Source organism: Trichogramma pretiosum, unplaced genomic scaffold (assembly GCF_000599845.2).
Source record: "Trichogramma pretiosum strain Unisexual culture from Peru unplaced genomic scaffold, Tpre_2.0 scaffold126, whole genome shotgun sequence".
Taxonomy (NCBI): Eukaryota; Metazoa; Arthropoda; class Insecta; order Hymenoptera; family Trichogrammatidae; genus Trichogramma; species Trichogramma pretiosum.
Genome location: NW_019641676.1, coordinates 52,704 through 65,253, shown reverse-complemented (window position 1 = coordinate 65,253; position 12,550 = coordinate 52,704). Strand labels below are relative to the sequence as shown.

Below are 12,550 nucleotides of genomic sequence, written 5' to 3'. Positions count from 1 at the left end.
GTATAATCTTTGTGACCTTCATGGACTATCTTACGATGCCCAAACAAATCTGATCTTTTTCCAAATTTTCTCTCACAATTGTTGCATGAATAATCTCTGAGACCCTCGTGCACTGCATTCTGGTGTGCTCTCAAATTGCTTGAATCTCCAAATTTTTTCTCGCATTTGTCACATGAGTAATCTTTTCGACCTTCATGGACTGTCTTCTGGTATAAAAGCAAATTATATTTTTGTCCAAATTTTTTCTCGCACTTGTCACATGCAAAATCTTTGCAAAGTTCGTGTACTGTCTTTTGGTGTAAGAGCAAATGCGATTTTCGAGCGAATTTTTTATCGCACTTGTTGCATGCGAAATCTCTCCCACCTTCGTGTATTATCTTTTGGTGTCTGATCAAATGCTGTTTATGTCTGAATTTCCACTCGGAGTTGTCACATTCAAAATCATTGCGGTTTTCATGCACTATTTTTTGTGGGTAAGTAAATTCGAATTTAGTCGAAATTTCTCCTCGCACTTGTCACGTACAAAATCTTTACGATCGTCGTGTACTGTTTTTATGTGCAAGAGCAATCTCCGTTGATTTACAAATTTCCTCGCGCATTTGTCGCATGAGTAGTTTATGCGACGCTCATGCATTATTTTTTGGTACCGAGTTAGGTTCGATTTTTTACCAAATTTCTTCTCACATTTGTCACATGCTTAATCTTTTCGACCTTCATGAACTGTCTTTTGGTGAAAGAGCAAATGAGATTTTCGTCCAAATTTTTTTTTGCATTTGTCGCAAGCGAAATCTTTGATCCCTTCGTGTACTGTCTTCAAGTGCAAGAACAAATTAGATTTAAGTCCAAATTTTTTCTCGCACTTGTCGCATGCAAAATCTTTGCAAAGTTCGTGTACAGTTTTTAGGTGATCCAGCAAATGATGTTTTACTCCAAATTTTTTCTCGCATTTGTCGCACTCGTAGTCTTTGCGGCCCTCGTGTACTACCTTTTGGTGGAGAAGCAAAGTATGTTTATGTCCAAATTTCTTTTCGCAATATTCGCATGTGTAATCCTTCAGACCTTCGTGAACTACCCTATGGTGTATGCGCAGAGTCGATTGTTTTGCAAATTTTTTCTCGCAATTATCGCATGCGTAATCTTTACGACCTTCGTGGACTGTTTTTTGGTGAGAAAGCAAGTGCGATTTGAATCCAAATTTCCTCTCGCACTTTTCACATGCGAAATCTTTACGACCTTCATGGACAGTTTTTTGGTGGCAAAGTAAATGAACTTTTTGTGTAAATTTCTTCTCACACTTGCCACAAGTAAAATCTTTATGACTTTCATGTACTGTCTTTTGGTGTAAAAGCAAAATCGATTTTTGTCCAAATTTTTGCCCACATTTGTCGCACGCATAATCTTTACGACCTTCGTATACTGTTTTTTGGTGGGTGAGCAAATGTCTTTTTTGTGCAAATTTCAGCTCACATTTGTCGCCAGCGTAGTCTTTAGGGCCCTCGTGGACTGTATTTTGATGAAAAAGCAAATGCGATTGTTTTCTAAATTTCTCCTCGCACTCGTTGCTTGCGAAATCTTTGCGAATCTCCTGTACTGTCGTTTGGTGTCTGTTAAATTTCGATTTTGGTTCAAATTTTTTTAGGCGTTGGTCATGTACTGTCTTTATGTGAGCGAGCAAACTATGTTTATTTCCAAATCTCTTCGCGCACTTTTCACATAAGTAATCTTTGAAGACTTCGTGAAATATTTTTTTATGTTTGAGTAAATTTGATTTATTTTCAAATTTTCTCTCACACTTGTTACATGAAAAATCTTTGCGTTTTTTGTGTACCAATTTTTGATGCTTTAACAAACTTGATTTTGTCACAAATTTTTTTTCACACTGATCGCATGAAAAATCTTTTCGGCCTTTGTGTTCTGATACTTGGTGTCTACTTAAATGACTTCGGAACTCAAATTTCTCACCGCACTTGTTGCATGCAAAATTTTTCTGAACATTGTGAATTATGTTTCGGTGAGTTATCATGCTCGATTCCAATGTAAATGCCTCCTGACAAATATCACATACATATTGTTTGTCGTTTAAAACAACATTGTCGTATTTACTTCGATTATCTCTGGAGACAAATTCATTGGATTTTTTCTCACTTTTATCCATTTCGTCGTCTAAAATGAACGATAGATTCCCCAATTTAGTGCCACGTAAATTGATTGATTTGTCTTCTAGTATTAAGGTGTATTTCATCGGGAAAGACAACATTGAAACTAATTTGTTTTCACTATAATTATGATCAGCGTGAAGAGGTCAAAATCGTTCATGATTATATTATTTACTATGAAATTATATTTATCTGTTCATTCATTGTCCTTGCAATATTTAAAGTTTAAAATTCTAACTTGGCGACAACTTAGAAGTTATTTGGCCCTACAAAATCAAATGCTTGAAAAAGTATTCGCCGCCCCACGCCAGGTAGTGGATAGCACTCTTCGTAAGTCGCCATCGATTATACTAAGGTTTTACTTAAAATGAAGAAATAAAATGAATGCAAGTATTTTATTTATTTGAAAAACTTGAGTTTCAAAATTATTTGATACTCTGAATATATTTATTTTGCTAAAATATTAAACGATTAATACAGTGAGATCCAGGTAGAGATGTAAGAACTATTGATACCACAAGTGGATTATTCTTTTATTACATACTTTATTATTATTTACTTAATTCAAACAACAATGTTTTGCTAAGCTTAATTAACATAAATAATTTTTTATACAAAAATATTATTAGCTTTATGAGTAACAACTTGACGTTGAAAAAGACACTGTAATGGTTTTAAAGTCAAGTAGCTTACATATTTAAATACTATATGCACGATGTAAATAAGTCACGATTATTTTTTTATAAATATAAAATGCTTATAAAGTGCAGAAGGTAATGTGTACTTTTTTTATTGGTCTGTGAATTCACTTATTTTTTAAGATATTAACCTGTATTCGATCCATCCTCATTTCGTGTTCGTATTCGCTTTACAGTCATAAGCATATGAATTATATTGAAAATACTTCTGAAATACTTATTCATGTTAAGCGTGGTAAGCAACGATCTTTTTTTATTTATATTATGAATATGTTGAGTTTCACAAAACTTATTTTTGTATGGGAGTATAAAAAAGAAATATTCATCAAAAATTAACTTCTCAAAAATATAAGTAAGAAAAAATAGAAGAAAAGAATACACCTATAAAAAAAAATTGACTAATGACGTGTGTATGGCGTTAAAAAACTTTCATGAATAATTTTACATTCAAAAAGTAACTTTAATCGTTCAAGAATGCTCATGTTTTACTCATTTAAAATCACAACCGAAGCCTCTCTTGATACACTGGGACGACATACGGTGGGATAAATTCAGTGTTCAAATACTCTCGTACAAATACAATTTTTGTTTATTTTTTTTTTTTTTTTTTTAAATCAATAACTTTTTTTGGACTAATATCAATTATCAATTATTGTTTAAAATATTTATACATCAAAACGAGAGATATTTTATGTATGAAATAAATGAGCAGTTACCGCACTTGCAAGCTCACGTTTATCAGAATCACCTCCAAAGTAAATAAAATCAATATCATCTTTTAGTCAAAGAAAAAAAATTCAAATCATAAAAGTAATCAACACCATCACTTAAAATGCCCTAACTTATTCATAATTCTAATTTAAAAATTGCAATAAGACTCTATTAATACGTAAATCAATGAAGTAAACTGAGTTGAGATTAAAATTCGAACGTAACAAAAAAAAGTTAAATCATCATTTGGTATATATCAATTTTCCACTGATGATATGGCAGTATCCCGAAAGAGAACTGTAAAAAAAAACAATCGATTTTACAATGTTTATCAAATTTCTCATTTTATAATGACTCCACTTATTAAGCGTGACTTACGTATTTCTCGAATAGATGCTTATTTTCCAGCTTTGGAAGTATCTTAAAAGTTAACATAAGCGTCTTTGCGCCCACCTGCACTATATTATTCTGAAGATTCCTTAATCTGCTAAATTAAATGTTAAAGCCCTCATTCGTTAAGGATAAGCGCTTGTTTACGGTATATTCCCAGTCGTTTGAAAGGTTGATTGGCAAATTAGCGTTTTTGTTTTGTTGTCGAAAATTCTTATTGTTTTACATCACATTAAACTTTGTATGCGCCCACGGACATGGCAAATTCGTGTAGTGCTTCGTTATTGTACGCAAGGTCGTACCGGTGATCCCAAGACTACCACCAGGCGCCCATTTGACTTGGACTGTTGATAATAAACATAGCGCAAAAATTAATATTTTTTCCTTCATTTATATCGTTAATGTTTTTGTTGTTTGCTTTTTTTTTGTGTTTTGTAACTCACCACGCACACCGAGGTAATGTGAAAGTCCAGTCGGAATCGTTAACGGATCTAGCACAAAGAATTGTTTACCTTGGAATTATTATTGGAAATTTATTGTATAAACGACTACGGGTAACGGCGTCTCGATTACGCGATACAGAAAAAGTGTTGGAGTTCAATTAAAATCGCGCGCGCGGATGTCCACATATGCACACGGCACATGTCATTATGACTGGTTACATGTTTTGTAACTCGTCACGTTGCGCAGACGCGTTAAAGTATTAATGTCACGGTTTCTAAATATAACTCTCGATTATCGTACTTATATATATTTCCGAAAGGATTTTCACATGAACTCCAAGTATGATATAAAGGCACGAGGACGCAACAAATACACGGGCTTGGATCGCAAAAATCTTTTCTTTTTTTTTTTCATTATCATTACCATTGTGACAGATCGCTGCCCGTGTCCTGTGTATTATTGGTGCCGATCTCCTCGAGGATGGGCTTGGAGCCGAAACCCTCGATGTCGAGATCGAGAAACAGCTGGCCGAGCTGGTCGTTGACGAGGCTCGGCTGCTTAGTGGATTTGAGGAACTCGAGGTCGCGCTGAAGTACGCTGTCGAGGGAGCGAGAGTTGAGCTGAAATTGATAGATCAGCTCGGTGGTAAGATTCACTTCCTCGATCCAGGATGGCTCTTTGCGAGTGACGCCGAAGGACTTGTTGCTGCCCTATTGAAAAAAAACATGTGGGGACCTGCGAGGTATATCTAATAGGTTTACGTATGGGGACATGCATAAGTTCCAATCAGTGGCCTCCTACGATTACCCACACGGAGACCCACAAGGTATTTTGTCGTGGGTTCCCATATGGTAAACCATATGTTTTAATAAAAAATATTAAAAAATTTCTATTGTTCCATTAACTGTAAAGATAGTTACACCTTCTCGTGATTCAATTATAAATTATATTTGATTTTAAAATTAATGATATGAAAATATAATTTTGAAAATCTGGCGAATAAAAATAATATATATTTATACATGTGCATGAAAATGTAAATTTATTTTTTAAATATTTCAGTACTAAATCATACAAAATATAAGCTTACATATTTTTACGGAATTACATTAACATTATTTTACGTTTAAGTAAGACATACAATTTGGAATTATAGATCACGTTTTTATAATCATAAAAAAATACATTAAATTACATTAATAGTGTACTAAATTGGGCAGTTCTGATATATAATTATCATTTTCAACATTCATATGAGTACAAATTGATTCAAGTTCGCTAACATCAACTATTTTTTTTTCTACTTCAAAGTTAGATTCAAGTTTAAAAATTGATATACTCATGTTTTCATTTGTTTTTAAAAAATTACATCGTAAGAATTGTAAATTCATTTCATGGTTTACAATAAAATACAAAATATATACAAATTTACCATTCTTCAATTTTGCGTAACTATTGCAAGAACGTTTCTGTCGATCGGTTGTACTTGTGTATAAACAGCCATCTTTAATTGCGCGATAATAAATATACGTAGAATCAAAAGGTAAGTTTAATAATTTCATTATATGATCAGATGGAATAGACCCTTGCCCCAAATATGTAACACCGTTTACATTAATAGAATTTCTATGCCTGGTGATTGCAGTTTTCTCACAATAATCAATGACACTCGGTGATGAAAATGGATATATACAATTTTCTAATATTTTTGTTACTTTTTTTATGTTTAAATAGCGCAGTATTTGCAAATTTACGCCATTGGCGCAATGTATTGCTTGCAACATTTCATGGTTCGCTGCTTCAAATGAAAATGCAGAATGATCAAAAAGAGGACCCCAATCTGCAACGCTGGTAGCTAAATGAAGTAGTGAATGAATGTTGGAAGTCATAGCTGATTTAGTAAACTCTTTTTCAGTTCTTTCTACAAATAAGTGCAATTTTTGATCGGCTAGATTTAATTCATCATACGTTATTCGGTGTTTCAATAAAATAAAAAGACTCTCAACTAAAAGTTTCCAATAATTACACATTACTTCACTAAAAACTTTTTTAAACAATGGTAAGCTATAGTGTATGATAAAATTTTCCCACTCTTTGGCTTTCCATTGAGAACGCTCACTCAGTGGTCGAGTTAAACGCGATACTTGATGAGGGACTTTCAGTGCCTCCATCATAGAATCAAGCAAAATTAGTTCATCTTTTGAAAGCAATTGAAGCAATAATTCGACTACTTGTTTACCTACACCGGACAAATAGCTATGCATGTAATCTGAAGGAAAGGACTTTATAATATCTATACTACTGACGTTAATTAAAGGTGTTACAGATTTGATGCCATAGATTTTTTTCTTCGATTTTTTCACTAATTCACTCAAATGCTTTAGAGTATCATCTTTTTCTCTGAAAAGTATCGGTGTCGAAATTATCGGATACCGAACACAACGATCAAAATAATCACCAGGATGATAACATTGGTTGCACCCATAGTGGCCATTAAATTGTATGAACCCTTGCATCGGCGCTCGGGCTACTGAGTCCACGCATACAAGAATTACATACAATTTCAATTCCACTACTTCGTTATTAATTTGGCAACTTATACCTTTTTCTGATAATTTGATCAAAAAGTCTGCTATTGGATCTAAAAATGCTTGCATAGGAGGCTTATGTTTACCAAACCACATTGCGATTGGTATTACATTTTTGCCAGTTGAATCACACGGAAGCTCGTTTATTTTTAAATATACAGGCCAAATAGAATAGACCGAACTCTCAAATCGAGGAGCTCCGTCTGAATTTAAAATTGCTGTCAAGTATCGATATTTTTCGTCATCCTTCAAAGAATTTACAAATTTTCGGTAGCATTTTCCATCGAAAATGCGTTTAAGAGTGCCATCATAACTTCTTTCTTTAACAACATAATTATAGTAATCTTTATTTTCTTCGATGAGCATTGCTATTATATCCGATGGATCTATTATGATGAATAAATTTTCACATGAAGGCTGTGATAAGTCTACATCCGTACCGCAAAATTTACAATTTACATGTGAATTGGGCTGAACTTTACCTATGTAAGTAAGGCAATTTGGACATATGCCGTGAAATTCAATTATCGATTGAGACCGAAAAATTTTATCAATGTAATATTTACTTCTCGGTAAAATTGGCTGACTAAACATATGATTAATCAAATCAAATAAATTGAATAATTTGGTCAGGGGCAACTTACACGATAATGCGTGTTTTAAGGCCATCAATAATATTTCTGCTGTACTTTTGTTCACAGGGGTCGAAATTGATTGAAAAAAATTGTTATCACTTAACATATATTGAAGATCTCTTGGCTTGCTAAGGTCATTTTCCTTGGAACATTCTTCAATATTGTCCAAAAGTTCTTGCACTAAGATTGGGCTCCACGTCGTGCCTTCGTCATAATTCATTTTCACCTAGAACATATGAACAAACATTTTAATATACCTGTACTTCATAATAGTAAAACTAAATTTAAAGTAAATTAGCATAATAATAGTTTATAATAAAACATACACCACCAAGTTCAGATGAATTTTCAATTTCATCACTTCTGTGTAGTCTCTCCTCTATACGATCTACAGTTTCAGTAAAAGAACTCGTGCAATTATTTGTTTGAAGTATCGGTATTGCAGCGATGGTAGGTTCATTCAATTTATAACTTGACTCTTCATTTCTTGGTATTTCCGATTCTTCAGAGAAGCTTGCCTCATGTTTTTGAGCATTATTTGAGCACAAATCAAATGAATTATCACATAATTTTTGTTTTCTTTCGAATTGAACTTCAACAGTTCTAAGGAGATCAGCATTTGTGCGCTGAAAAAATGTTAAAACCCCGCAATAGATTTCAAAATCATATATATTTGTCGATAATGAATAAAATTGTTTATACTTACACGTGGTCTATTCCGTTTAAGTCTTTGCAAAGATCTCTTTGATAAGTGGTCTATATCTCCACTGTCTAAATAATTTTTGTAGCTAACCATCTCAATAAAAAGAAGCGAGTAACTGTAAAAACGCTACTTGCTGCACACTTGCACTCAATTCAGCAACGTATAGGGAGCTATTCACTCTTTTGCATTTACATATAAATCGTGGTTATGTAGTGATTTGCAATGATTCTTCAAAACAGAAAACTAAGATAAATGTAAAACTAACGATACGAAAAACCATTAAACGAGTTTATCGAAATCTCCGCGACAGTTATTTATAGTAGTCAGTAGCCTCGCTATGTTTTTACTACGACGAGTAAGCAGTGAGAACAAATGATTGTTGTGTTTATCGAATACACGCGTGATGCGATGCTATTCCGCGCTGCGGCCGGGGGCTTGACACTCCACAGCGTCGAGATTCAGCTAGCTCCCACTGCACGAAGTAGCATGCGAGAAAGCCACTGCTCAGCGCTCATGTCTTTATAACGTGTGTGTAGCGTCGTGTTTCTCTGTCTCTCTCGCGCTTGCTTGCCTCGCTCTCGATGTGCGTGTTCGTACGGGTTTCACAGTTGAGCGACAACATATACTGTATGGCTCGCGCATGCATGCATCATACTTCTCCCGCTCTTCGTGTCTGTTGTGTGCGATACTGTAACGAAGGAACGCTCTTTGGTCTACACTCATCGCGGGATTTTTCGTTTTTGTGAAGTACATTACGTATACAATCAGAGACTTCAAAATGAGTGAAGTTACGCATGCAAAAGTTCGGTTTACTTGTGACAAGTCTATAAAAGTATTACCTATAAGTGATATACAAGAATTAAAGCTAAAAAAACCAACGAATAAACGTGATTTCAATCCAAACGCGTTATACAATGCTTTGTGGATGGATTCAAAAAACCCTGAAGGAGTTATTTTATCAGTACAAGTTGGCGAATTAGCATGTAATAAACCTTTTTATATAAAGATGTAACAAGATTTATTTTGATTATAGACTAACTGTTGAACGATTACAGGTGGAGAACAAGAAAGAAAGACTCTTGAAAAAAAAAAAAGAATATCTTTTCCAACAGTAACCACCAGTGATTTAGACAAATTTTCAGCCGAGAGTAGTTCTGAAATTTCAAATAATATTGCTAGTAGAACTAGAAAGAGACAAAGAGTTAGTACTTGTTTATGCAATGCTTCCAAGCATATATATTTATTTTATGCATTATTAGTATTATATCCTTTTACATTTTTTTACAGACTGAAAAGAATACTCAGATTGCAAACGCTAAAAAAGATAGCAATAAAAAAAATTTGAAGAAATTCAAACAAACAACAGCCCACATGCAATCAAGAAAGCCCCTCGACGATTCAATCAATGGAAAATCTTCTGAAATTTCTATAGCAACATTACAAGAGATACATAATTCATTACAAGACTTGAGAAGAAATGCAGTATCTCCCTGCAAATGGTCTGATGAGGAAGGTGAAAAAACTGATGAAGAATTCAATTCGAAAGGATTAGTTGACCCAAGTATAATACCATTTTTAATTCAATGAATGATTATTTATGGAAATTTTTATGTAAAGATAATTAAAATTCATACGTTGATCTTATTTTATTTTTTATAGCAAAAAGTAAAGATTCTACTTCTATTCGTTCACCTGCACATAATGAAGATGCACCTCAAACTCCCAAAAGTTCAAACCAAAGTGGCCATATGATGTCCAAGCAAAGCTCAATCTTAGATACGAATGTTCAATTAAAAGGTAAGACAGACAGAAAAGTTTAGTACGTAAACCTAAAAATGTTTACCTTGCTAAGAGTTTAATTCAAACTCTCATTTTTAAATATTTATAAGTATTTGTCATGAGCATTCACTTGTGATATACAAATTATAAGTTGTCTTTTGATACATTATTTAAATATTAAACTAAAAAATAAATAATAATCTCTAATTTGATCTTAATTTATGTTTTACAGAAAAGAGGAACGCCTGTGGTACTCTTAATTCTTCTACTCATTATAACAGTGCACCTCACATGCCAGAAATTTCAAATCCAAGTAACCCAATGACGTCCAAGCAAAGCTCAATCTTGGATACGAATGCTCAATTAAAAGGTAAAACAGACAGAAAAGTTTAGTAAATAAACCTAAAAATGATTACTTTGCTAAGAGTTTAATTGAACTCTCATTTTCAAATATTTATATTATAATATAATCAGTATTTGTCATTACTTAAAATCATTAATTTGATCTTAATTTATGTTTTACAGAAAAGAGTGGTGGTACTCTTAATTCGTCTACTCATGATGACAGTGCACCTCACACGCTAGGAAATGTTGATTTTGATCTTCAACAACTACATGAAGATGAATACGAAATGGATCATAATAATTCTGATTTATCTGTGCCCAGTATCGAATCAAATTTGGAAGAGTTAGTAGAGCATGATAAAAACCGAAGAAGTAATGAGTCTGCTCAAGGAAGAAGAGGTCTTAATAATATTGAACGCGCTGAAGTTAGGGAAGATCCACCAAACCTACATCCAGCTATCCCACCTTTACAGGAACAGATTGGTCTTGGAGGAAATGAAGCATTACAAGATATCGACAATCGAAACAATGAAAATCGTGGTAGGGCAAGGTTGCCCAGAAGACCCAATCACTATACATACTGGCGTCTTAAGAGACAAAGTAAATTCTAGTTGTTTTAATTACTTTATTTTCAAAAATATTTTTATTTCATAATGGATATATTTTTTCTGAAGGAGCTGATGTATTGGATGGTGTTGATGCGCAAGTGGATTTGTCAAATAGACTAGTCGTCCCTGATGCAGAAGATATTGATCCCGAAGGAAGGGTCAAGTATGAAGTGATTGGAGAAAAGGTTAGTAATATAAATATAAAATCATTGCATTACAATGTTCTCCCTTGGTCTCTATGACGTTTCTGTTTTTCCCAGCTTAGGGTAATAATATAAAACTTAAATGAGGTCTACAATAACTCATTGAGCGAGAGATTTCTACGACAACTTACTTTAAAAAAACAATTTTTGATTTTCAGACATACTTAGGAGGTGGTAAAATGGTTAAAACCGAGGCGTGGAATGTAACAAAAAAACGTTCTGCTTGGATTTTTCTAAAAGATGTGAGCCAAATGATATGGGGCAAAAGAACGTTGGTTAATAGGTGCGTCAACCCTTCACAAGCATACATTCGATTAATAGATAGAAGTCCCAGAAAGCAGATGACGCCTCGAAAATATAAAGTTGTTAAAGGTAATAATTTTTAAATCATAAAATTAATGTTTTCTTTTAACAAGTCATCAATGTATTTATACATAAATCTTTTTTTAGAATTATTCGACGATTATTTGGAGGATCATGAAAATTTAAAATCAAAGAAAATGTTAATGTTCAATAAAATGAACCTCAAGATTGGAGAAAAAATAAAGGATTTGAGAGAATCAAATTATGAAGAAATTAAAGACAATAATATAATAAATTAAGAAATACATGTTTTTATAGTATAGTTGATGTATTACATTATTGAATTGATGTTAAATGTAATATATATAGATTTAATAATGTAAATCTTTAAAGATATGTTAGCTTATGTTTTGTATGATTTAGAATTTAAATATTTAAAAAATAAATTGACATTTTCATGTACATGTATAAACATATACTATTTTTATTTGCCAGATCTTCAAAATTATATTTTTATATCATTAATTTTAAAATCAAATATAATTAATAATTGAAACACGAGAAGGTGTAACTATCTTTACAATTAATGGAACAATTGAAATTTTTTAATATTTTTTATTAAAACATATGGTTTACCATATGGGAACCCACGACAAAACACCTTGTGGGTCTCCGTGTGGGTAATCGTAGGAGGCCACTGATTGGAACTCATGTATGTCCCCATACGTAAACCTATTAGATATACCTCGTAGGTCCCCACATTTTTTTTTTCAATAGGGACGCAAGAGAATAGCACGTTCATATATCGATAACGAACGTCAGCCCTCGTATACACGTTTTTGCTCACTGTGAAAGAGTAACAATTATATGTATTATAAGCAATAAGTGATATTAATTAATTTCAAGTATAAGTGAATATTATTTTCATTAAGTGCATAAAACATTTGTCGGGACAAATTTTTGCATACACGATGACATTGTTTGTTG

The 12,550-nt window shown here is 32.9% G+C and overlaps 2 protein-coding genes and 1 long non-coding RNA gene across 4 annotated transcripts; 1 reads left to right on the top strand and 2 right to left on the bottom strand.

Moving 5' to 3' along the window:
• Positions 1-2,681: 2,681 nt before the first annotated feature.
• LOC106656960 lies at positions 2,682-12,342 on the bottom strand. Of its 2 annotated transcripts, XR_002763556.1 has the most exons (4): positions 12,309-12,342; positions 4,823-5,109; positions 3,944-4,299; positions 2,682-3,862 (listed from the first exon to the last, which is right to left on the bottom strand). It is a non-coding gene; the product is annotated as an uncharacterized LOC106656960 (long non-coding RNA). The 2 variants fall into 2 exon arrangements; XR_002763555.1 differs by lacking the exon at positions 12,309-12,342 and having other exon boundaries at positions 4,823-5,159.
• LOC111694049 lies at positions 5,398-8,031 on the bottom strand. Its single transcript, XM_023460708.1, has 2 exons — positions 7,949-8,031; positions 5,398-7,848 (listed from the first exon to the last, which is right to left on the bottom strand). The coding sequence occupies exon 2, from the start codon at positions 7,840-7,842 to the stop codon at positions 5,596-5,598; it is 2,247 nt and encodes a 748-aa protein (XP_023316476.1). The 5' UTR covers positions 7,843-7,848; positions 7,949-8,031; the 3' UTR covers positions 5,398-5,595.
• On the top strand, positions 9,524-12,332 carry LOC106651747. The gene is made up of 6 exons (XM_023460709.1): positions 9,524-9,886; positions 9,985-10,122; positions 10,337-10,474; positions 10,630-11,049; positions 11,124-11,242; positions 11,419-12,332. The coding sequence occupies exons 1-6, from the start codon at positions 9,541-9,543 to the stop codon at positions 11,644-11,646; spliced, it is 1,389 nt and encodes a 462-aa protein (XP_023316477.1). The 5' UTR covers positions 9,524-9,540; the 3' UTR covers positions 11,647-12,332.
• Positions 12,343-12,550: the final 208 nt, after the last annotated feature.